Genomic DNA, 26,710 nt, shown 5'->3' on the forward strand with positions numbered 1-26,710 from the left:
GCTGGTCCCCATCCATCACCCAGGGCAGCTCCAGAGAGTTAAGCTCAGAGGGGAGGTACATGCCACTTGGAATTAACAAGCCCACTCCAGGGTGGACAGTGATGGTAAAGACTGCTGTGTTCAAAGCAACAGAACCATCACCACTTATATGTATCAATAATCAGAAGATCTGTGCTTCCTAAAATATCTTCCCAAGGCCTCATATGGGCTGAAGGGAAACTATTAGGAACTGACCGGATGTGCCAGAAATAGATCAACTTTGCCTGGACAGACTGGGGAGAGCTAGTGGCAGCCACCACCAACCCCCTGGTCTCTTGACCTTTAGCTGGGCTTCCCCATTCCAAGAGGATGGAACCCAAGAGGGGAATAGGGGCTGGAGCCTGGATTCGCTGAGGGAAGAGGGTCAGAGGCTCTCAGGGCAAACCTCATGGAAGAGACTACTGGAAGAGCCCTTGAATCTCCGTGGCTCATTCCCACCTGAAGTCCTGCCCAACAGTTTCATAAAATTTAATATTATATGGTCTATAAAATTCCCGGAGTTGGTCTATCACTTCAGGGTCGATCTGTACATGAGTTCTGCCTTTTGATTTGCCCAGGCATCGAGGCAGGAGGCTCGATTCTGTTTTTTTCAAGCAAGGGAATCCTTTGGTCTTGTTGAAGTAGAAGTGCTTGTCCGTGATGAGCCTCTTAATGCCCAGGAAGTCCTGGACGCGCCCCATCTCGCCGGCCGGGTCGGTGATGAGCCGCTCACCGCTGACGAAGTGGATCTGAGCCAGCGGAAAGTAACGCAGCCAGCTCTCCAGGTGCAGCGCATACATGCCGATGCGGATGGCGTTCCAGGACACGTCCACCAGGCCCAGCGTGCGGTTGCGGAACGAGAGGCCCTCGAACGTAGGGATGTCCGGCTTCTTGGAGAGCGTCTGGGTATAATCCGAGATGGCACGGGTCACGGGGTTCCGTACGACCACGATCAGCTTGGTGTCTCGGGACATGTTGAAGATCCGGCGAGGGGCCTCTTGAGTGACAAAATAGCTGGGGGTCTTTTCCAGTGTGATCTGACTCTCGAGGGTCCGAGGCATGAGGCTCCTGTGGGGCAGAAATGCACATGATCAGCCAGGGCTGTGCTGGGGGCCCGCGGGAGATCACTTCCCTCCACCCAGCTTCCCAGGGGAGCCCGCCCTTCTCCTCTGTGACATTTGAGCCTCGCCTGTTCTCATCTGATGAAGCACCTGTTTTAACTCTTGTTGACCCTTTTTTCAAAGTCTTCAACAGTTTAAGACAAGAACCAATCTAAATGTCCATCAGTATGGGTTAGATACATGATGGAATAGCCAATTAATACAGTTGGGTAGAGCTGTGTGTACTGTTATGGAATGATTTCCAAGATTTAGTGCTTAAATGAAAAAAGGCAAGACAGCTTGTTTATCTGGGGAAAGATACCAAGAAACCAATAAAAGTAATTGCTTCTGGGGAGGGGCCTTGAGTGGGAGCAGAGCAGGGAGGTCAGGGATAAATGAGAATTACTTTTTATTGTATAATCTTTTACGCTGCTTGAAATTTTTATTGTGTTTATTACATATTCAAAAAATACAAAGGAAGCCACCGAATATTGTTCTGGCACAAGATACCTCTCCAAATATATTAAGAAAGTCTTTTGGGGAGAGGAAAGGCATGTTTTGTAGGAATAGCATGTGTTTTTGAAATGAGTTCTGATGTCTTTTCCTGCTGAAATACATCTGAAATATATCCCTGGTAAAAGACTGAAGAAGCACAGAATATCAGGGGTGAGATGGGTGGGGGGAGGGGCTCAGTTGGAAGCCCAGTAATGCAACCTCTTGCTATCCTCTTAATTTCCTAGTTCTGCTTAAGGTTTAAGGGAGGATGGTAGGACAAGCTGATGTCTCCTTCTCAGGTGTATCTTTTTCAGGTTCTCGTGAAGGGAAACACCTCTGGTTTCCAGTTGCTACTTCTTTCTGAAGGTTGTGTTTTACCCTTAATTAGTTTTTCTTATGTAGTGAAGGATAGAGGCGGCAGGCATGCTGCAGGTCATGGGGCTGCAAAGAGTCGGACATATGACTTAGTGACTGAACAATGATAGCAAAGTTTTTCTTAATCCTGGCTGCACATTAAATCACCCAAGAAATTTTTTTTTAAAGGAAGATGGTTCTTTTGAGGTGCTAGCCTGCCATCTTCTCGATCAGTTGGCCCCCAAATAAAGTCTCTTTCTTACCCCTCATTTCTTAGATTCATTGGCTTGTCATGCAGCGAGCAGAGCAAGCTTGGACTCAGTATCAGTTTGGCTTAGCCAGTCAGAAGACTTGCTGCTCATGGCTAGCTGATCCTGATCAAGGAATACTGGGGCAAGACCCTAGCAGCTGCTGGGACCATTTGTCCTGAGGTTCTTTTTTTTTAAATTTTTTTAATTTTTTTAATTTTAAAATCTTTAATTCTTACATGTGTTCCCAAACATGAACCCCCCTCCCACCTCCCTCCCCATAACATCTCTGTGGGTCATCCCCATGCACCAGCCCCAAGCATGCTGTATCCTGCGTCAGACATAGACTGGCGTGTCCTGAGGTTCTTTCCTTCAAGATTCCCTGCAGTGGTCTGACTGCCCCCAGTACTTGGCAGTTGAGAAAAGGAACAGGCAAACTTCTACTAGTTGACAGACTCGGATTTTGTTTGTAGAGATTCATTAACAACAAACCCAGCCCTGCTGAGATAGGTGTTCTATAATCTCTCCAGAAACTTGATAGCTTCCAACTCAGTTCAAAACTGAGTAAGCATCCAGGCAGAGAACAAGATGGCAGAGGGGTAGGTGGACATGGAGTACATCTCTCTCCACAGATACATCAGGAATACACCTTCGACACAGAAGTGCATGCAGAACATCAGCTGAGAGCAGACAGGGGTACCTGGCCAGCAGAAAATAATAATATAGAGCCACACAAAGCTCAAGATCAAGCCCTGAGCCTTTGGAGTGGGAGCACTGACTCCAAGACCCCAGACTACAAGAGAACTAACCCTAGGGGGTATCATATAGTGAGAACTCACACAAAGGAAACCAGTGGAATACAAGACCCAGCATCGCCCAACCACCAGTAAGCACCCTGTGCAGGACGCTGCATCTAAACAACAAACAAAACAAACATACAAACCCAGTCATCAGCAGACAGGATTACCACCTCACTCAGCCATGCCCATCAGAGGAAAAACAAAGGAAAACTCAGCACAAATCTCACCCTATAGGAAGCTTACACAAGTCATTGGACCAACCTTAGGAGGGCAGAAACCAAAAGGAAGAAAGAATTCAACTTTGAAACCTGGGAAAAGGAGACCTCAAACACAATCAGTTACAAAAAATAACGAAAAAGTAGAGAAATGCTACACAAATGAAGGAACAAACTAGTCCAAATAAATGAAGAGGAAATAGGCAAACTACCTGAAAAAGAATTCAGAATAATGACAATAAAGATGATCAAAAACCTTACAACAAAATGGAGAAAATGCAAGAATCAATTAACAAAGACCTAGAAGAATTAAAAAATAAACATGCAGAGACAAACAACACAATTACTGAAATTAAAAATACTCTAGAAGGAATCAATAGCACAATATCTGAGGCAGAAGAACGAATCAGTGAGCTGGAAGATAAAATGGTGGAAATAACTTCTGAAGAGCAGAATAAAGTAAAAAGAATGAAAAGAACTGAGGATAGTCTCAGAGACCTCTGGGACAATATCAAATGCACCAACATTCGAATTATATGGGCCCCAGAAGAAGAAGAGAAAAAGAAAGGGTATGAGAAAAATTTTGAAGAGATTATAGTTGAAAATTTCCCCAACATGGAAAAGGAAATAGTCAATCAAGTCCAAGAGGCACAAAGAATCCCATATAGGATAAACCCAAGGATAAACATGCCAAGACACATACTAATCAAACTAACAAATACTGAACAGAAAGAAAGAATATTAAAAGCAGCAAGGGAGAAGCAACAAGTAACATACAAGGGAAACTCCATATGCTTAACAGCTGACCTTTCAGCAGAATCTCTGCAGGCCAGAAAGGAATGGCAGGATATATTTAAAGTACTGAAAAGGAAGAATCTACAACCAAGATTACTATACCCAGCAAGGATCTTATACAAAATTGATGGAGAAATAAAAAGCTTTTTCAGACAAGCAAAAGTTAAGAGAATTCAGTACCATCAAACCAGCTTTACAACAAGCATTAAGGAGACTTATATAGTCAAGAAATACAAGAGAAGAAAAAAGATCTACAAAATCAACCCCAAACAATTAAGAAAATGGCAATAGGAACATATGTATCAATAATTACTTTAAATGTAAATGGACTAAATGCTCCAACCAAAAGACACAGACTGGCTGAATGGATATGAAAACAAGACCCATATATATGCTGTCTACAAGAAACCCACTTCAGCTCTCAAGACACATATAGACTGAAAGTAAGAGGATTGAAAAATATATTCCATGCAAATGGGAAGCAAAGGAAAGCTGGAGTAGCAATCCTCATATCAGACAAAATAGACCTTAAAATAAAGACTATAAGAGATAAGGAAAGACATTACATAATGATCAAGGGGTCAATCCAAGAGGAAGACATAATAAGTGTAAATATCTATGCACCCAACATAGGAGCACCTCAATACACAAGACAAACACTAACAGACATAAAAGGAGAAATTGACAGTAACACAATAATAGTAGGAGACTTTAACACCCCACTCACACCAACAGACAGATAATCAAATCAGAAAATTAATAAGGAAACACAAGTCTTAAATGATACATTAGATGAGATGGATCTCATTGATATCTTCAGGATATTCCATCCAATTGCAGAAGAATACTCCTTCTTCTCAAGTGTACATGGAACATTCTGCAGGATAGACCACATCTTGGGTCACAAATCAAACCTCAGTAAACTTAGGAAAATTGAAATCGTATCAAGCATCTTCTCTGACCATAACGCTATGAGACTAGATATCAATTACAAGAAAAAAACTGTAAAAAACACAAACACATGGAGATTAAACAACACATTTCTAAATAACCAACAGGTTACTGAAGAAATCAAAAGGTAAATAAAAAAAACTTATGGAAACAAATGACAGTGAAAACATGACAACTCAAAACCAACGGGATGCAGCAAAAGCAGTCCTAAGAGGGAAGTTGATAGCAATACAATCCTATCTCAAGAAACAAGAAAAACATTGAACAGACAGCCTAACTTTACCCCTAAAACAACTGGAAAAAGAAGAACAAAACCCCCCCAAAATTAGTAGAAGGAAAGAAATCATAAAGATCTGAGCAGAAATAAATGAAAAAGAAATGAAAGAAACAATAGTAAAGATTAATAAAACTAAAAGCTGGTTCTTTGAGAAGATAAAACTGACAAATCTTTAGCTAGATTCATCAAAAAAAATAGAGAAGAATCAAATCAACAAAATTAGAAATGAAAAAGGAGAGGTTACAACAGATAAAGCAGAAATACAAAGGATTATAAGAGACTATTATGAAAATTGTATGGCAATAAAATGGATAACCTGAAAGAAATGGACAGACTCTTAGAAAAGTTCAATTTTTCAAGACAGAACCAGAAAGAAATAGAAATTATTAACAACCCAATTACAAGCACTGAAATTAAAGCTGTGGTCAAAAATCTCCCAAAAAACAAAAGTCCAGTAACAGATGGCTTCACAGGAGAATTCTATCAAACATTTAGAGAAGAGCTAATGCCTATCCTTCTAAAACTCTTCCAAAAAATTGCAGAGGAAGGAACACTTCCAAACTCATTCTGCGAGGCCACTATCACCCTGATACCAAAACCAGACAAAGACAACACAAAAAAAGAAAACTACAGGCCAATGTCACTGATGAACATAGATGCAAAAATCCTCACAAAATTCTAGCAAACAGAATTGAGTAACACATCAAAAAGCTCATACACCATGATCAAGTTGGGTTTATTTTAGGAATGCAAGGATTCTTCAACATATGCAAATCAATCAATGTGACACACTATATTAACAAATTAAAAGATAAAAACCATATGATAATCTCAATAGATGCAGAAAAAACTTTGACAAAATTCAGCACTCATTTATGATTAAAACTCTTCAAAAAATGAGCAAAGAAGGAATCTACCTCAACATAGTAAAGGCCATATATGATAAGTCTACAGCAAGCATTATTCTCAATGGTGAAAAACTTAAAGCATTCCCCCTAAGATCAGGAACAAGACAATCATGTCCACTTTCACCACTATTACTCAACATAGCTCTGGAAGTCCTAGCTACAGCAATCAGAGAAGAAAAAGAAATAAAAGGAATCCAGATCGGGAAAGAAGAAGTAAAGCTCTCACTGTTTGCAGATGACACGATAACATACACAGAAAACCCTAAAGATAGTATCAGAAAATTACTAGAGCTAATCAGTGAATTTAGCAAAGTTGCAGGAAACAAAATCAATACACAGAAATCACTTGCATTTCTATTTACTAACAATGAAAAAATCTGAAAGAGAAATTAAGGAATCAATCCCATTCACTATTGCAATGAAAAGAATTAAATATCTAGGAATAAACTTACCTAAGGAGACAAAAGAATTGTACACAGAAAATTATAAGACATTGATGAAAGAAATCAAAGACGACATAAACAGATGGAGAGATATTCCATGTTCCTGGGTAGAAAGAATCAATATTGTGAAAATGACTACACTACCAAATGCAATCTACAGATTCAATGTGATCCCTATCAAATTACCAATGGCATTTTTCACAGAACTAGAACAAAAAATTTCACAGTTCATACGGAAATCCAGAAGACCCCAAATAGCAAAAGCAGTCTTGAGAAAGAAGAATAGAGCTGGAGGAATCAACCTTCCTGACTTCAGATTATACTACAAAGCTACAGTCATCAAGACAGTATGGTACAGGCACAAAAACGGAAATATAGACCAATGGAATAAGATAGAAAGCCCAGAAATAAACCCATGCACCTATTGGTTCCTTATTTTTGACAAAGGAGGCAAGAATATACAATGGGGCAAAGACAGCCTCTTCAATAAGTGGTGCTGGGAAAACTGGACAGCTAACTGTAAAAGAATGAAATTAGAACACCTTCTAACACCATACACAAAGATAAACTCGAAACAGATTGAAGACCTAAATGTAAGACCAGAAACTATAAAACTCTTAGAGGAAAACATAGGCAGAATACTTGAAGACATAAATCAAAGCAAGATCCTCTATGACCCACCTCCTAGAGTAATGGAAATAAAAACCAAAATAAACAAGTGGGACCTGATTAAACTTAAAACCTTTTGCACAGCAAAGGAAACAATAAGCAAGGTGAAAACACAACCCTCAGATAGGGAGAAAATAATAGCAAATGAAACTGACAAAGGATTAATTTCCAAAATATGTAAGCAGCTCATACAACTCAATGCCAGAAAAACAAACAACCCAATCAAAAAGTGGGAAAAAGACCTAAACAGACATTTGTCCAAGGAAAACATACAGATGGCTAACAAACACATGAAAAGATGCTCAATGTTGTTCATTATTAGGGAAATACAAATCAAAACCACAATGAGATATCATTTCACACCAGTTTGAATGGCCATCATTAAAAAGTCTGCAGACAATAAATGCTGGAGAGGGTGTAGAGAAAAGGGAATGTTTATGCACTGTTATTGGGAATGTAAATTGATACAGCCACATGGAAGACTGTACGGAGATTCCTTAAAAAACTAGGAATAAAACCACCATATGACCCAGCAATCTCACCCCTAGGCATATACCCTGAGGAAACCAAAATTGAAAAAGACCCATGTATCCCATTGTTCACTGCAGCACTATTTACAATAACTAGAACGTGGAATCAACCTAGGTGTCCACTGACAGATGAATGGATAAAGAAGTTCTGGTACATAGACACAGCGAAATATCACTCAGCCACAGAGAGGAATGCATTTGAGTCTGTTCTGATGAGGTGGATTAACCTAGAACCTGTTATACAGAGTGAAGTGAGTCAGAAAGAGAAAGATAAATATCATATTCTAATGCACATATTTTGAATCTAGAAAAATGGTATGGAAGACTTTATTTACAGGGCAGCAATAGAGAAACAGACACAGAGAACAGACTTATGGACATGGGGAGAGGGGAGGAGAGGGTGAGATGTATGGAAAGAGTAACATGGAAACTTGTATTACCATATGTCAAATAGATAGCCAATGGGAATTTGCTGTATGGCTCAGGAAACTCAAACAGGGGCTCTGTATCAACCTAGAGGGGTGGGATGGGACGGGCGATGGGAGGGAGGTTCAGAAGGGAAGAGATACATGTATACCTATGGCTGATTCATGTTGAGGTTTCACAGAAAACAACAAAACTCTGTAAAGCAATTTTCCTTCAATAAAAAAATAAATTAAAAAAATACACAGATGTCTGAGCCCCATTCTAGACTAACTGATTAAAATATTTGCAGGTGGGTTCTTTTCTGAAGCTCCTCAGATGATTTCAATGTGAAAATAAAGGGGAGAACCACCAATACACAATCACCCTTCCCCCACTCCCTATTTATTTGTTAAAAAACTGTTAATTTTCTTTATTTATCTATTTTTGGTTGTGCTGCATGGCATGTGGGATCTTAGTTCCTTGACCAGGTATCAAACCCATGCCCCCGGCATTAGACGTGCACAGCCTTAACCATTGGACCAGCAGGGAAGTCCCACCCTTCACCTGTTCTTAACACTGTGGCTTCCCAGACCCCACAGCAGGCAGCTTCACAATCCTATGAATAGAGACACCTAGTGTCTAGTCTTCTTTGTCCCAGCCGCATAGTCATCTCTTCAGTAACCTGGCCTCACAGGTCTTTGGCCGAATACCTCCATTTTCTCTTCTCTTTTAGCAAACTCTTCCTCATGGCCATATGTTAGGTTTTGTCCTTGGAACTGCCCTAATTCTGAAAAGAATTTCACCCTGAAATGCTACTCTAGGGCTATGTCGTGGATTGAATGATGATCTTCCAAAAGATACGTTCACCCAGAACCTATGAATGGGACTTTATTTGGAAAAAGAGTCTTTGCAGAAGGAAGTAAATTAAGGCTCTCGAGATGAGATCATCTTGGATTAGGGTTCCTTGTAAGGAATATCCTTAAAAGAGAAGAGAAGGAGAGAAGGGACACAGAGAGAAGAGGAGATGTGAGGATGAAGGCAGACCATGCAGTGATACATCTACAAGCCAAGAAATGACAAGCATTGTTGGCAGCCGGCAGAAGCCAGGAGAGAAGTATGGAGTGGATTCTCCCTCAGAGCCTCCAGGATGAGCCAACCCTGCTGACAATTTGCTTTTAAGGATTCTGGCTTCTAAACCTGAAAGACTAAATCTCCATTGTTTTAAGACACCTCCTTTCAGGGCATTTGTCAAGGGGGCCACAGGAAATAAACACAGACCAAAACCTTCTTTCTTTCTGTCTTTACCATAGTCTCAGATTCATTGCACCTGATCTTCAAATTCATCTGATTTCACTTTCTTTTTTATTTCACTTTCTTCTAAACCTTCTCTGGACCCAGGAAGCAATCATTTCCATAGCCTCATCTTGACATCACCACCACCATTAGCCTCAGAGGACAAGCTATGCAGGGGCTCACTTGCCCACATGTGCTCTCAGATCCCTCCCCCACACCCCCACCCCCAACTCCGCTGCCTTCCATACAAACCTCCCATTTTCCCCTTGAATCTTCAAGTTCTTTTTGCAACTGAGAAGCTGATGCAACTAATATTTTGCATCTAAGCCCAAAGTCTGTAATAGACCTTGATGGGTTGAAAATTTTAATAGTATTTATTAATACTGAGGATATCATTCTTAGCAAATAATCCCAGGTGCACTTGAATAGTTTTCTTTGGATTTTCTTAGAAATCTGCCTGTATTATTTTATGATCTTGGAACACATTGTAATGAGGTGTTGGCCTTAATGACAGAGTAGATGAAATTACATATCAGTGACAGTGCATTTAAACTTAGGGACTTTCCAAGCCTTATGGGGGTATAAGGCCTTCAACACACAAAAAGTTGACCTGATAAACCATTAAACATATCTCTTTGCAATATCCTTTAATACGCCAATGAATATCCAAGAGAGGAAAACAGGTTGCAGCATTTCCCAAGCTTATCTGGCTAAGGAGCTATGCACTTTTGCCAGGAGCGCCAATTAACACCTCTCTCTGCTACCAGTTTGGAAACTTCTGACCTATTCCAGTGATCTTCAGGGTGTCATGTCACTCCCCAAGCTGTGCATTAAAGTGAAGTTCCACCCTTCCTAATTGGCATATCAGCTACAAAACCAAATTACAGTTACTAAGGAAGACACAAACACCACACTGTAAGCAATCTCATGCACAGATCATCACACCATGAGCCAAACGTGCACTTCAAATTTTCTCTGTTCCATCAAAGGACACCTTATATATTTCTTTCTCATTAGGTCACTGGAATAGAGGCCTGTGTGATGGTAACACAGAAGGAGACCCTATGGGTACACACCTCTTCGATCTGTGGTGGGAAGGGGGCATTAGTCTTTCCCTTAGGTTCATTTTTCCTCCTCATGCCATTGTTCAAATTTTGCTGATTTGTTTCCAGCTGCTAACAAACAGCTGAACTTCTCTCTCTCCTGCAAAACCCTTTTAAGCTTCAGTCTTCTTTTGTTTCTGTATGGCTCTGCAAAAATGACAGAAAGTGATCTAACACTCACCAATTGGACTTACCTCCCATCTGTTATTTGAACCTGCTCAGCAACAATTTCCACCACATCTGGTAGTAGCCCCCAGATTTCTTTCAAAGGAACCACTCCTACTTTGGATAAACACTTAGCAGTCCAAGGAGAGGTTGTGTGACTGACAAAAAATACATGATGAAGACAGAAAGTGGACTCAATCTTCCAGCCAGACACAGGAGCTTGGAGGAGCCTCCTCAGCAGTGTCTCTTACCAAATCCCTCAGCTCTCTTGGTTCTTGCCCTTTCCCAGACCTGGTTTGCCCACCTTCCTCTGTAGTTCTATAAGTTACTGCACATCCTTCTAAGAATTTTTTTTTACTACTTGAAGTTAATCAGAGTCCATTTCTGTTGCTTGGAACCCAAGAATTCTAACGTGCCTTATGCAACCTGGTTTCCTCTCTGTGGAAGCTATGCTAAGCTAAGCACCCCCACTTGGTTATAACCTGCACGAGGCAGGGCAGGGGCGCCTTATTGGCATCTCCCTCAAAGGCTACCCTAGCCGTGGCACCAGCCAGGTCTCCATCAGTATTTCTAGGGCTCACGTGAAGCCAACATTCTAATCCAGATATGCACTTCAGCCTTCACCCCCTTTCCACATTCTCAGCTCTCCCCAAATCACTGCGAACCTTCCCAGGAGTCTATCTCCCCTTTCTCTTATTCTACGTGATCTTCCTGGATGACCCCATTCCTCCCTAGCCTTTAGCATCACCTGGGAGCTGTTACGCCTCACAGCTCTGTAGCTGCAGCTCCAAGTTTCCCACACTCTGGACCGGACTGTCCAACTGTGGACTGGATACCTCATCTCGGTAATGATCTTGCCATCTTCCTCCCATGCTTACTTCTCTCTTTTGCCTGTTTCTGTAGATGGTATCACCATGAATCCACTCACAAAGCATGAAAACCTCACATCCTTCTTACGTCTAATGTCTGTCTTCCTGGTACGTTCTCAAGTCCGCCCGCATCTCCTGGCCCCATTCACACACCTCAGGCTCGTGTCACTGTTCCTCTGACAACAGGTTTCTCGCTGACCTCCATGCTTCTACTTTCTTCTCCCTTTCAATCCATTCTGCATTCTGTGTCCATCAAGGGAATCATGCTAAAGCAAATTCACACTCTTGTGTGAATGTGACTGATGGGAACCTCCTGTATAGTTCAGGGGACCCTACTCACTGCTCTCTGGTGACCGAAAGGAGAAGAAAATCCAACAAAGAGGGGATATATGTATATGCAACAGCTGATTCACTTTGCTGTATAGTAGAAACTAACACAGTATTGTAAAGCAACTGTATTCCAATAAAAGTTTAAAAAATAAAGTGAATGAATGCAGTCACAGACAGTGATAAAATATTTAGATGAGTCAATACTGAGAGTTGTAAACATCTTTCTCCATAAGAAGATAGGCAAGCATCTGCCAAGAATGTTGGGCTCCACGTTTTTGGTGTTTGCATCTTTATTCATAAAATATCTACTGAGAATACAAAAAAAAAAAAACAAAGCAAATACAATCATCTCAACCATAAGCCATTCTTCTGAATAAAGCCCTTATTCCTTGACTTGGTACTCAAGGCTGCCGTCTACCTTTCCAAAATTAATCTCTTGCTGCCTCCTGGAAATCTGATGCTTATAACTCTATTGAACACAAATTTCACTTGCCAAACACATGCTGTCCTTTCATCTTTTTTTTTTTTAAGATTCTGGACCATCTTTCTGGTCTCTTTAACCCTGGCAAACATCTACTCATCTTTCCAAATCCAAAGGAAAAGTCACACCCTCTGTTAACACTTTTTAAAAAATAATTTCATGACACTTCTTGAATCCAGCTATTAAGACCTCATCCCATTGTGCAGTACTTACTAAGTACACATCCATTTATATCAAGAGATCATCAGCATTTGGGGCGTGTTTCTTATTCATTTTTGCCTTCTTAGCACAAACCTGGCACAACATAGGTGCTCAATAAATTGATCAAAGATCTAGTGTCAAAGGTAGGTGCCTACTGAGGGGTTACCTCGAATCCTCAGAAGCTGGCAGAAATTATGAAGCCTGGCCTTTTCTTGGCATTCTGGACCTGGGCAGAGGAAGGTTCCAGCAGATAGTCCTGGGATGAAGGGATCACTGTGCCATTTAAAAAAGTTCATCATGGCCACATGTTTAGGTTCATGAGCTGAGGGGGGATTCAAGCTCTGCTTCAGCCAAAACGTCCCAATATTAGAAGGTAAAATGAGAATGAAAGGAACGGATCTTGTGCCATTTCTGTTTTGCCATCTACAGTGTCCTTCGCCCAGGTTCCCTCTGATGCTGAAAGAGGACAGGACTGTGGCCATCTGTAGTGGGGAAGTCAAACTAGATGCAATAAATACCCCCACACGTGCTAATGTGTGCCAAGTCACTTTAATTGTGTCCAACTCTATGCAATCCTATGGACTGTTGCCCGCCAACCTCTTTTGTCCATTGGATTCTCCAGGCAAGAATACGAGAGTGGGTTGCCATGCCCTCTTTCAGAGGATCTTCCTGATCCAGGGATCAAAGCCTCATCTCTTACGTCTTCTGCATTGGTTCTGCATTGGCAGGTGAGTTCTTTACCACTAGTGCCACTTGGGAAGTCCCATACCACCGTATCAGAGTAATTAAGTAAGAATCTCTGGGGGCGTGCAGAGGCCTGGGCACCTGCAACTTTAAAGCTCCCCAGCTGATCCCAGGGGGCCCCCAGGGCTGAGAACCATGGTTGAGGACCGCATGTTCCTTTAGCTGCATAGCCTTCAATACAGTAGCTCAGAAGTGTTTTCTCCTTAGAGGAAAAGAGTCTCAGTATATTCAGCTTCAGTGAGTTTAGGGTGCAGCCTAGGAGCCTACAATTTTACCAAGCCCCCTGCTCCATGACTCATGATCAGAGAAGCTTGGGAAGCATGGTCTTAATAAAATACATCCTCGTAAAGTAATGCGATCACACTCATTGTTATCTAAGACATTAAAGATTTATTTGAAGGATATCTCTACCCTCCCCCAGCCCAACCATAGATAGGAAGTTCCAAGAGAAGAGCACTGGTGTCTGTCTTTTTCTCAGTTGTACTGGCACTTAGTAGGCGCATAGTCAATATTTGCTGAAGAGGAAAAAAAAGAAAAAAAAGGCAAGGCTTTGGTCTGGTGTATATCTGTGCCCCGAAGTCCATTTTATGTCTTCTCCCCAAGGGAAAAAAATCACAGACTTCTGTGTCCCTTACCAAAAGAAGAAAGAAAAAAAAAAATCCAAATACTGTCTTGTCAGCTTGAGACTCTCCGGAAATGGCATTTTCTGACCCACTCAGTAGAAAAGAAGCAGCTCTTGTCGCCCCACTGTCCACATGGGGACATGGTGTTTGGGGCTGGCTTACCCCGATTATCACCGGAAGGGTTCACCAGAAGATTTCCTTTCCTGCTAAATCTGTGCACCCCATGAGTGTGTTCTAAAAGGCCTGGCTGCCTGGGGGACTTTGGTGATTTATTAGCTCCTGGCTGGGCAACCAGGCTTCTTGGGAAAAAAAAAAAAAAATCATTGCCGTCTCCAGAGGGATAATTAGGAGCGGAAGAGGAGAGGAAAGTCTTTCCTGCAAGAAACCGGTTCTTCAAAAACTACATCTGCTAAACCCGCTCACCCTCCATATGCTGGCCAGCGTAGGCACAGCACCGTGAGCACAGACCTGCAGCCCCTCCAGCATCTCAGAACCCCCTCCTTCCAAGACCTCGGCTCAAATCCTTACACTGATGTGACTTGGGAGGAAAACGGTGCATCCACGCTGAGTCCCAGCTTGAACCCTCTCAGTAATTCTTCACTGCTCACAGAATAAAGGCCTTAACAGGATTTAGGTGGCTCTACTTGATTCAGCCCATGGCCATCTTGGGCTCTGGCCAGACTGGACTATTCAGAGTTCTCCCCCGAAACTGCATTTTTTCATGCCAAGCGACCTCTGATGTGTTGTGGCCTCTGGGGGAAGCCTCTGTAGCTGGTCAGGCAGAACTTCTTCATGCCTTAGCCCTTAGCTCATCATCACCTCCCCCAGAGAGCCTTCCCTGACTGTGCCTTTATTATCTCCCTCTTCCCAGAAGTTAGGTATTTGTTATCCCTGTGATTCCATGGGACTCACTACAGACATAACTAATTTTTTACACATTATCTGTCATCACCCTAGAGTGTTAGGTCACAAAGGCAGGGCTCACCACCATCAAGTCTCTGGCAACAGTGCCTATCCTGGGCCTGGTAAGCAGTCACAGGCTCATTCATTAGACACACATTTATTGAGCACCTGCTGTATGCCAGGATACAAAGACAGGCATGATACTCAAGGAGGTGACAGCCTTGTAAACCCGAGGGGTGAAGGGGGCTCTCCTTTTCCCAGTGTGAGGGGCTGATGGAACTTGGCCTCCTACTAGGGCTGGTGGCTTCCTCTTCTGCTAGGAGGGGCCAGGCCTGAACCCCATCTCTGACAGTCATCAAGGTCCCCATGTCCTGGGCAGTTGGCTTTCCCCAGTAACTTGTGTAAACAGCTGGCACCTCAGTCCAGCCTGCCTGGTGTCCTAGCAGTTTGGCTGTCTCCCTGCTGATAAGGCTGTTTTAACCTCTGCTCCATAAGAAGGGAAGCTGATGTAAGTGTCTGGGCACAGTCTCATTCCTGGAGCATTAACCCCCAAGTGGTTCGGGCTCTGGCATGTTCCCCAAGGTGATGGCAAGAAGACAATGTAACCCTGCCTGCCTCTTCTACTGCGTGATAGCTATTCTTTCACCTCTACTTTGTGAATTATTGAATTTGTCTTGAGTCCCACCAGGTGCCAGATGGAAACCAGAATAGAATCCTCCTTGCCTGATACATCCACATGGAGATGTTCGGAGGGCAGTAGGCTACTTTGGCGGCTGGTTGTGAGTGTGGGGTTTGAAATTAGAGAGCTGAGTGTGAGTTTTGCCACTTGTTTTTCCTGTGGTCATGTATGGATGTGAGAGTTGGACTGTGAAGAAAGCTGAGCACTGAAGAATTGATGCTTTTGAAATGTGGTGTTGGAGAAGACTCTTGAGAGTCTCTTGGACTGCAAGGAGATCTAACCAGTCCATTCTGAAGGAGATCAGTCCTGGGTGTTCTTTGGAAGGAATGATGCTAAAGCTGAAGCTCCAGTACTTTGGCCACCTCATGAGAAGAGTTGACTCATTGGAAAAGACTCTGATGCTGGGAGGGATTGGGGGCAGGAGGAGAAGGGGACGGCAGAGGGTGAGATGGCTGGATGGCATCACGGACTCGATGGATATGAGTCTGAGTGAACTCTGGGAGTTGGTGATGGACAGGGAGGCCTGGCGTGCTGCGATTCATGGGGTCGCAAAGAGTCGGACACAACTGAGTGACTGAACTGAACTGAGCTGAACCAGAAGAAATGGGCATGTAGGTCACTTCATATAATGTCCTACACGTTCACCCATGCCATCCCAAACAGCAGGTCTTCCTTCTGTTTTTATGACTGAGTAAAATAAACCAAGCACAGAAAGACAGATACTATATGATTTCAATTACAGTTGGGATCTGTGTGTTGAACTCACAGAACCAGAGAGTAGAATGGTGGTTGCTGGGGGCTGGAGGTGGGCAGAGGGAAATGGGGAGATAAAGGTCAAAGGGTACAAATTTTCAGTTGAAGATGAATAAGATCTGGGGATCTAATGAACAGCCTGCTGACAAGAGTTCACATTCTGGTGTTACATACTTGAAATCTGCTGAGAGAGCAGGTCTTAAGTGTTTTCACTACACACATACAAAAATGGTGACTCTGGGAGGTGATGGATATGTTCATTAACCCAATTGTGATAATCACTTCACAATCACTTAGCATGCATGTGTGCTAAGTTGCTTCAGTTGTGTCTGACTCTTTGCAATCCTATAGACCATAGCCCACCAGTCTGCTCTGTCCATGGGACCTTCCAGGCAAGAATACTGCAGAGGGTTGCCATTTCCTCCTCCAGAGGATCTTCCTGACCCAGGGGTCAAACCCCCATCTCTTATGGCTCCTGCATTGGCAGGTGGGTTCTTTACCACCAGTGCCCTCTGTGTCTACCATGATGATTTATACCAAAATCCTTATTATGTTGTACACCTTGAAAAAAAGGGCACCCAGCCTATATCAGCCAATACATACGGTCTGCTACGGACTGGATGCTTGTGTCCCCCGTCATCTTCATCTCAAATTTATATGTTGATGCCCTAACTCCCAATGTGATGGTATTTGGAGGCAGGGCTTATAGTAATTAGTTCACAAGAGAGGGGGCCTTAATGCTCTTATAAGAAGTGACAAGGACCTACTGTATAGCACAGGGACTCTGCTCAATATTCTGTAACAACCTAATTGGGAAAAGAATAGATACATGTATACGTATAAATGAATCACTTTGCTGTATACATGAAACTAACACAACCTTGTTACTCAACTATGAAAGTGAAAGTTGCTCAGTCGCATCCAACTCTTTATGACCCCATGGACTGTATAGACCATGGAATTCTCCAGGCCAGAATTCTGGAGTGGGTAGCCATTCCCTTTTCCAGGGGATCTTCCCAACCCAGGGATTGAACCCCAGTCTCCTGCACTGCAGGTGGATTCTTTACCAGTTGAGCCACAAGGGAAGCCCAAGAATACTGGAGTGGGTAGCCTATCCCTTCTCCAGTGGATCTTCCCAACCCAGGAATCGAACTGGGGTCTCCTGCATTGTAGGTAGATTCTCTACCAGCTGAGCTACTCAACTATATTCCAATGCAAAATAAAAAGTTAAATTAATTTTTTTTTAAAAGGGAGAGATGATCTTTCCCTCTCTGCCATGTGAGGACACAGTAAGAAGATGTCTCTCTGTAAACCAGAAGGAGAGTCCTCACCAGGAACCAAATTGGCTGGCACCTTGATCTTGGACTTCCAGCCTCCAGGCTGTGAGAAATAGCTTTCTGTTATGGAAGCTTCCCAGCCTATGGCATTTTTGTGATAGCAGCCCAAGCTGATAGAGATGGGGTCACGGATGCCCTGGACATCATGGACAAGCTAATAGCTAAGATTTCTCATTCAGGGACCAGTGGTCAGATGCGCTGCTCTGTGTATGAGCCACCTCCCTTGGTCCTCACATTAACTCCGTGAGCCCAGCACTCTCAGTATTCCTTTCTATGAGCTGAGGAAACTGGGACATGGAGAACTGAAGTCAGTCACCGAATCAACACAGCAAGTTGCAAAATCCGGATTCAAGCAAGTGTGACTCTAGCACTAGAAGAAAACGTGAGAATATAAAATTAATCTTGGCACGAGGACAGCCTTTCTAAGCACGAGACAAAACTCATGGAGGAAAAGCCTGCAAAGTTAGATACATAAAAAATGTAAGTCTCTGGGATAGAAAAATACCATAAATAAAATAATGGGAAAATGACTCACTGGAAAAATGTTTGCATCATATGAGATAGGGAAACAAAGGATGATTTCATATATTTTTAATATCTATATATGCATTTATATTAGAGAAGGAAATGGCAACCCACTCCAGTATTCTTGCCTACAGAATCCTGTGGACAGAGGAGCCTGGTGGGCTGCTGTCCATAGGGTCGCACAGAGTCAGACACAACTGAAGTGACTTAGCAGCAGCAGCAGCATGCATTTATATTTATGTATTTTTCAAAGTCCTTGCAAATTAATAAGAAAAAGAACCAGCTGGTGCAGTAAAGGAACACAGGCTGTGAGAAGTTAATATCTAAAGAGTTACCGATGGGAAATAAAGTTAAGCAAAGATACTCCATCTCTGTTAAAATTAAAGACATGCAAATTAAAACTGAGATGAGATCATATTATTCACCTGTATGACTGAAAAATATACTTTTTAAAATTACAACAGTTGTTAAGACTTCCCTGGTGGTCCAGTGATTAAGAATATGCCTTCTAATAAAGAGGATGTGAGTTTGATCCTGGTCAGGGAACTAAGATCCCACGTGCTGTGGAGCAGCTCAGCCCACGTGCCACAGCTACTGTGCCACAATGAAAGATCCCGTGTGTCCCAATGAAGACCTGACACAGCCAAATAAATCAATAAATTATAACAAGTATTGCTGGCAAGAGTGTTTAGAACAAAGTACTTGCCAATACTTTGAGGGAGTGTAAATCAATACATCTTTAGAAGGATAATTAGATATTATCTGTGCATGTGTGCATGCTAAGTCGCTTCAGTCATGTCCAACTTTTTGCAGCCCCATGGACTGTAGCCTGCAAGGCTCCTCTGTCTATGGGATTCTCCAGGCAAGAATACTGGAGTGTGTTGCTGTGCCCTCCTCCAGGGGATCTTTCCGACCCACGGAGCAAACCTGAGTCTCTCATGTCTCCTGCATTGGCAGGCGGTTTCTTTACTACTAGCACCACTTGGGAAGCCCTAGATGTTATCTGCTGCTGCTGCTAATTCGCTTCAGTCGTGTCCGACTCTGTGCGACCCCATAGATGGCAGCCCACCAGGCTCCCTCGTCCCTGGGATTCTCCAGGCATGAACACTGGGGTGGGTTGCCATTTCCTTCTCCAATGCATGAAAGTGAAAAGTGAAAGTGAAGTCGCTCAGTCGTGTCTGACTCTTAGCGACCCCATGGACTGCAGCCCACCAGGCTCCTCCATCCATGGGATTTTCCAGGCAAGAGTACTTGAGTGGGGTGCCATTGCCTTCTTCGAGATATTATCTACCCAAAGGTAAAACACACATACCCTTTAACTTAGCAATTCCACTTCTGGAAATTTAATTTTACAAGTGTGTGAAGACCTGTGTGCAAGAATGTTTGTCGCAGTATGTGTGGCAGAGATGGGGAGGCATCCACCAAAGATCCCTGCCTCTCACTCCATTGTATAGCGCTGTCTCTAGAGGGTGGTGGCCCAGCAGAGGACTACATCTCCCAGCACCCCCTGCGGTGGGGCCCTGTGGCTGGTTCTAACTCTGTGACCTGCAGGCCCAGGTGTTTACAAAGTAGGTGTGTCCTTTTCATTTTGTTTTACATCTACAAGCTAAATGCCAAGAACTCTGAGGCCTTGGAAGGTTTAAAAGGGAGAAGGGGCATGAAGTCCACCCCTTTGGACTATTGTGAGCAAGACACACACTTTTCTCTTGGGGTTTGTTTGTTACAGCAGCTGCCACTGACTTAATAACTGTTTGTAACAGAAAGAGACAAGAAACAATCTACATGTCCATTGGTAGTGAGCTGGTTAAATAAGCTCTAGTGAAGTCAGACAATAGCTTGTTTTATGGCTGTGAAAAAATAAAATAGATCTATAGCTATTGACACAGAAAGGAGTCCAAGATGTATTATTAAGCGAACAAGAAGCAAGACACAGAACAGCGAGTTCAGTGTGTGCCTATTTACCTACAAAATGTACACACAGATCCCACCATTGACATGCATACACCATCTCTAAAAAGATACGCTGTCAACTGCTAACCGTGATTACCTTGGGGGACCCGGATGGCCTGTGGTGTAGAACGGGCTTAATTTTCACCTTGATCTCTCTGTACTCATTGGATTTTTTTCCCGTTCGTAGTTTTAAAAAACTAGCTAATAAATGTTATGTTAAAAAGTCTCCATTGATCTTATTTAGGGAGAAGATAGCCAGCACAGAAGCAGTTTTGAGAAGCGAGGGGGAAGAAACATGTCTAGAGAAGCCGTGTCTGGAGGAGCCTGGGTGTGGGTTGAAAGCATGGATCTGTTAGGCTGGGAATGCACAGCTCTGCTCTCCAGAATCTGGGCTTGGAAAGGAGGAAGGATAACCGTGGGTGTTGAATGAATGGAATTTGCTGCTGCACCTACAGCTCCAATAAGTTTCCGGGCAACTGGCCTTCAATTTCTCAGGTGCCATCTGCAGGCTAGCCTGGCCTGACCACGGGGACACTACCAGGGCACCTGCTGGGGGTAACTCTGAGACTCTCACTTTCTCTCTCAGTCTGGGCTTAGCTCCTTCTCCACACCTAAGCCTACTTTCCCTTTGCCCTGGGAGTGGATCCCTAGTCAGCCCTTCCCACACTTGAATGTGCATTTGCATTGCCTTGGGGTTTTTTTTGAAATGCAGATTCTGATTCTAAAAGTTTACGGAGGGGGCCGAGATTCTGCATTTCTAAAATGCTCTGCAGTAAGGCTGATAGGCTGGTCCATGACCCACAGTATGAGTAGCCAGGTGCTGGCCATCCTGGCACAAATTACATAGTTAGTGAATGTTTATGCATGAAATGGGACTGGCTGATAGATGTTGGGGGACTTCCCAGGTGGCTCCGGTGACAGAACCTGCCTGCCAATGCAGGAGACATAAGAGGTGCAGGTTTGCTTCTGGGTTGGGAAGATCCCCTGGAGGAGGGCACGGCAACCCACTCCAGTATTCTTGCCTGGAGAATCCCATGGACTGAGGAGCCTGACAGACTATAGTCCATAGGGTTGCAAAAAGTCAGACACGACTGAAACGACTTAGTACACAGGCAATGGATCATGAACTGTTGATGACGTGAATTCAGAAAACCAGATTGGAGGCCCAGCTTTCCCATCTCCTGGCCTTGTGACTTTCATAGCAGTTTCCCCAGCTCAATGTGCAGATGACAATAAGGTGGACCTCCCCTGGCTGTTGTGAGGGCTAAGCTGGATGAACATGGAAGGGGCCCATGTAAACCACAAAGTGCTGTACCCGCCCATCAAAGGGTTCCTCTTTCTCTAATTTCTCCCCATTAGTTTAAGTCTTTTTTTTTTTTGTTCTTTTATTTATTTAGTTATTTTTAAAGTTGAGATATAATTGACATATAACAGTACATTAGTTCCAAGTGTGCAACATAATGATTCAACATATGAATGGATATTTTGTGAAATCACCATGATTAAGTCTCGTGAACATCCCATTACCAACGCATAATTTTCTTTTCTTCTGATGAGAACGTGTGAGAGCTACTCTCTTGTGCTGTGTGAGTGCTCAGTTGCTCAGCCATGTCCAGCTCTTTGCGATCCCATGGACTGTAGTTCACCAGGCTCCTCTGTCCATGGGATTCTCTAGGCAAGAATACTGGAGTGGGTTGCCATTTCCTCCTCCAGGGAATCTTTCCGACAACCACGTGGGATGGAACCCACATCTGTGTTTCCTGCATTGGGCGGATTCTCTACCACTGAGCCCCCTGGGAACTCTCTTAGCAACTTTCAAATATGCAATAGCGTTATTAACTATAGTTACTGTGCTGTAAGATTTGTCTTTCTGATTTTCTTTTTTTTTTTTTTTTTTGACATTCTTTTGATTTATTTTATTTTTATTTTTTTTTTTTAATTTTTTTTTTTATTAAATTTTAAAATCTTTAATTCTTACATGTGTTCCCAAACATGAAACCCCCTCCCACCTCCCTCCCCATAACATCTCTGTGGGTGATCCCCATGCACCAGCCCCAATCATGCTGTATCCTGCGTCAGACATAGACTGGCGATTCAATTCTTACATGATAGTATACATGATAGAATGCCATTCTCCCCAATCATCCCACCCTCTCCCTCTCTCTCTGAGTCCAAAAGTCCGTTATACACAGCTGTGTCTTTTTTCCTGTCTTGCATACAGGGTCGTCATTGCCATCTTTCTAAATTCCATATATATGTGTTAGTATACTGTATTGGTGTTTTTCTTTCTGGCTTACTTCACTCTGTATAATCGGCTCCAGTTTCATCCATCTCATCAGAACTGATTCAAATGAATTCTTTTTAACGGCTGAGTAATACTCCATCGTGTATATGACTTCAGGCTCTACTACAAAGCCACAGTCATCAAAACAGTATGGTACTGGCACAAAGACAGACATATAGATCAATGGAACAAAATAGAAAGCCCAGAGATAAATCCACACACATATGGACACCTTATCTTTGACAAAGGAGGCAAGAATATACAATGGAGTAAAGACAATCTCTTTAACAAGTGGTGCTGGGAAAACTGGTCAACCACTTGTAAAAGAATGAAACTAGATCACTTTCTAACACCGCACACAAAAATAAACTCAAAATGGATTAAAGATCTAAATGTAAGACCAGAAACTATAAAACTCCTAGAGGAGAATATAGGCAAAACACTCTCAGACATAAATCACAGCAGGATCCTCTATGATCCACCTCCCAGAATTCTGGAAATAAAAGCAAAAATAAACAAATGGGATCTAATTAAAATTAAAAGCTTCTGCACAACAAAGGAAACTATAAGCAAGGTGAAAAGACAGCCTTCTGAATGGGAGAAAATAATAGCAAATGAAGCAACTGACAAACAACTAATCTCAAAAATATACAAGCAACTTATGCAGCTCAATTCCAGAAAAATAAACGACCCAATCAAAAAATGGGCCAAAGAACTAAATAGACATTTCTCCAAAGAAGACATACGGATGGCTAACAAACACATGAAAAGATGCTCAACATCACTCATTATCAGAGAAATGCAAATCAAAACCACAATGAGGTACCACTTCACACCAGTCAGAATGGCTGCGATCCAAAAATCTGCAAGCAACAAATGCTGGAGAGGGTGTGGAGAAAAGGGAACCCTCCTACACTGTTGGTGGGAATGCAAACTAGTACAGCCACTATGGAGAACAGTGTGGAGATTCCTTAAAAAATTGCAAGCTGTCTTTCTGATTTTCAAAAAGCGAATCATCTGTTTCCTCATGAACTCCCAATACAGCCCTATAGGGCTCCTTTTCTTCCCCAAATTCTTGAGAGAAATCTCAACAGCTCCACTTCTTCCCCTCGTATTCATCCCCAACTTGTCACATCTGCTTTCTGCTGACTCACCCTCTGAAGCAGCTCTCTCTGAGCAGTCCCATTTTGTCCTGGCCTTGTTTTGCCCTCTGTGGTATCTGAGGCATTAGCCCAATCCCTACTTCTTGAGGAACATGTTCTTTCTTGGCTTTGAGAACACAATGCCTTGGTTTCCCCTTTACCCCACTTACCAGTCCTTCTCCTGACATTTCAGTTATTTTTCCTGTCCTTACCACTTATCTCCTTATGTCTCACTTAATGGCCCCAACAGCCACTAGTAACCCAGCAACACTCACATCTAATCTATGGTGGGGGTTTAGTTGCTCAGTCATGTCCGACTCTTGCGACCCCATGGACTGTAGCCTGGCAGGCTCCTCTGTCCATGAGATTCTCCAGGCAGGAATACTGGAGTAGGTTGTCATTTCCTTCTCCAGGGGACCTCCCTGACCCAGGAACTGAACCAGGGTCTCCTGCATTGCAGCCAGATTCTTTACCAACTGAGCTATCAGAGAAGCCCCATCTAATCTATAACTGAATCCAACTGGTAATCTCCCATTCAGTCTGTTCTGACATTGGTCCCTGCCAGCTTAGGGCCCATCACAGCTTCCTTTTTCATGGTTGGAGCTGCAAGGAGGAGCAGCTCAGCATCTTTCTTTCTGTAGACCCTGCTTGCCAGCATCCATTCTGAGCCAGTTTGCTCCGCCAAGTGGCAGGGGTGGTTCCAAGGGGTGGCTTAGGGGACCTTCATCCTCCTTGCAGCCTCTGGAAGTCAATCTAAGTGAACACAGATAGAGGGGAAGAAGGGAAAGTACTGCTGGAGAATGTTTGAAACCGGCAGGATGGCTCCATTACAAATACCTGATTCCTGACACTGGGGGCCTCAGCACAGCCAGCAATTCTGACATGTTCCTCTGGCCAACTCGCTCTCCCATTCTGCAAACAGCTTTTTCAGACCCTTTCCATACTCTGGCAGTGATCAAAGCCTGCCCTTTGCTGCCTCTCTCAGCAGACGAGTTTGCAACATACAGAATATAGAAACTGTTAGAATGAAACATCTTCACTATCCTGCTGCCAAAAACATAAGTTTTTTCACACTGACCAGCCCCAGGTGGAGGATGGAGCTGGTCAACCCAGTGGCCTTCTGATGCCAACTTCACCGCCCTTCCCGCCCCCCAGCCTGTGCATCTTCACCTCCGTCTTCACCCCCCAGTGCTCCCTGCCTGCAGTGTCCATGGAGGCCCCACCTTCCACCCGTGCCTGGATCCATGCTAAGGACCTGTCTGCTGTCCCCAGCAGGTCTGAATGCATTCCAGGCATCTACACATGTCCCAGCCAAAGGCTTCATGAGTCAGTGAGTTTATCTTCTTTTTTAACAGCAAGCCTTACAATCTCACTCCAGAGCCTTCATGGGGTACTAAAATTTTCAGGGTTGAGAGCTTGCAAGCCTGCCCCCACTTCCTGCAGCATAGCAGTGCCCCCTCGTGGGAGGTGGTCCAACTGCAGCTGTTGGAATCAACACCTCCTGCCTGGCCTCAGTTCCCTGTTGTCTCCCTGGGAGAAGTTAGCCACCATCAGGAGTCCTTTTCATTTTGTCTCCCAAAGAGGCAGGTGTTTCAAAATACATGAATCCCAGCAGTTCCAAGGGTGAGCAGGGGCTGGCTTTCTGATCATTCAAGGAGTAAGGAGAGCAATGTTGCTGTTGGCATTCAGTTATGTCCAACTCTTTTCGATCCCAAGGACTGCAGCATGCCAGACCTCCTTGTCCCTTACTATCCCCCAGAGTTTGCCCAAGTTCATGTCCACTGAACTGGTGATGCTATACAACCATCTCATCCTCTGCTGACCTTTTCTCCCCCTGCCCTCAATCTTTTCCAGCATCAGGGTCTTTTCCAATGAATCTGCTCTTTGCATCAAGTGGCCAAAGTATTGGCACCTCAGCTTCAGCATCAGTCCTTCTAATGAGTATTCAGGGTTTATTTCCTTTAGGATTGACTGGTTTGATCTTCTTGTTGTTCAAGGGACTCTCAAGAGTCTTCTCTAGCACCACAATTTGAAAGTATCAATTCTTCAGAGCTTAGCCTTTTTTATGGTCCACCTGAAAAAGGTCTTAATAACCTGGATAACCACAATGGTGTGGTCACTCACCTAGAGCCAGACATCCTGGAGTGTGACATCAAGTGGGCCTTAGGAAGCATCACTACCAACAAAGCTAGTGGAGGTGATAGAATTCCTTCTTTCTTCTTCTTCTATTCACCTAGTTGTGTCCGACTCTTTGCGACCCCATGGACTGTACAGTCCCTGGAATTCCCTAGGCCAGAATACTGGAGTGGGTAGCCTTTCCCTTCTCCAGGGGATCTTCCCAACCCAGGGATTGAACCCAGGTCTCCCGCATTGCAGGTGGATTCTTTACCAGCTGAGCCACAAGGAAAGCCCAAGAAAACTGGAGTGAGTAGCCTATCCCTTCTCCAGAGGATCTTCCCAACCCAGGAATGAGTTGAGCTATTTAAAATCATGAAAGATGAAGCTGTTAAAGTGCTGCATTCAATATGACAGCAAATTTGGAAAACCCAGCAGTGGCCACAGAACTGGAAAAGTCAGTTTTCATTCCAGTTCCAAAGAAGGAGAGCAATGCTCTTGGGTGAAAGCCCTGGGGACTTTTATATCCAATGCTTAGATATCTTCCAGGTCAAAGATGCACTTGTATGGTTACTGAGTCAACAATACTTCTACAGGCCTCGCCCAAACTGTGCAAATCTGGATTCGTGTCCAGGCAGTGGTGTAGAATGGTGTACATTTCAGTTCTGGAAGGTGTTCAGGACACCCTGCAGGATGAGCTAGCTGACATTCTCAAATCCATCAGCCCTACCCTCTCCTGCCTCCAGGCCTTTTCTGCCAAGCACAGTTTCCCCTGACTCGTCCATGGCTCAGTCCTTCTCATCCTCAGGTCTCTGTTCAAATGTCACCAGTCTCAAATGTCACTCTGTAAACCCCATGACTCATTTCCCTCATTGCACTGAGCACGATCTGTAATTCTCTTGCATATCTGTTTATCTATTGCCTTTCCTCCTAGTCAGTCTGCACACCCCATCAGGAAGGGATGCTGTTTCCTTGCTGAGTGTGGAGTCTCAGTCCTTGTCACTG

At 43.5% G+C, this 26,710-nt stretch overlaps 1 protein-coding gene across 1 annotated transcript in view; it reads right to left on the reverse strand.

Annotated features, from left to right (window-relative positions):
- Positions 1–467: 467 nt before the first annotated feature.
- Positions 468–26,710, reverse strand: part of HS3ST2 (heparan sulfate-glucosamine 3-sulfotransferase 2) — a 111,388-nt gene continuing 85,145 nt past the window's right edge. Inside the window, exon 2 of the mRNA XM_068969240.1 lies at positions 468–1,086. Within this exon, the coding sequence (XP_068825341.1) occupies positions 468–1,086 (619 nt within the window). The remainder of the gene's footprint in view (positions 1,087–26,710) is intronic.

Source organism: Capricornis sumatraensis, chromosome 3 (assembly GCF_032405125.1).
Source record: "Capricornis sumatraensis isolate serow.1 chromosome 3, serow.2, whole genome shotgun sequence".
Classification (NCBI taxonomy): domain Eukaryota; kingdom Metazoa; phylum Chordata; class Mammalia; order Artiodactyla; family Bovidae; genus Capricornis; species Capricornis sumatraensis.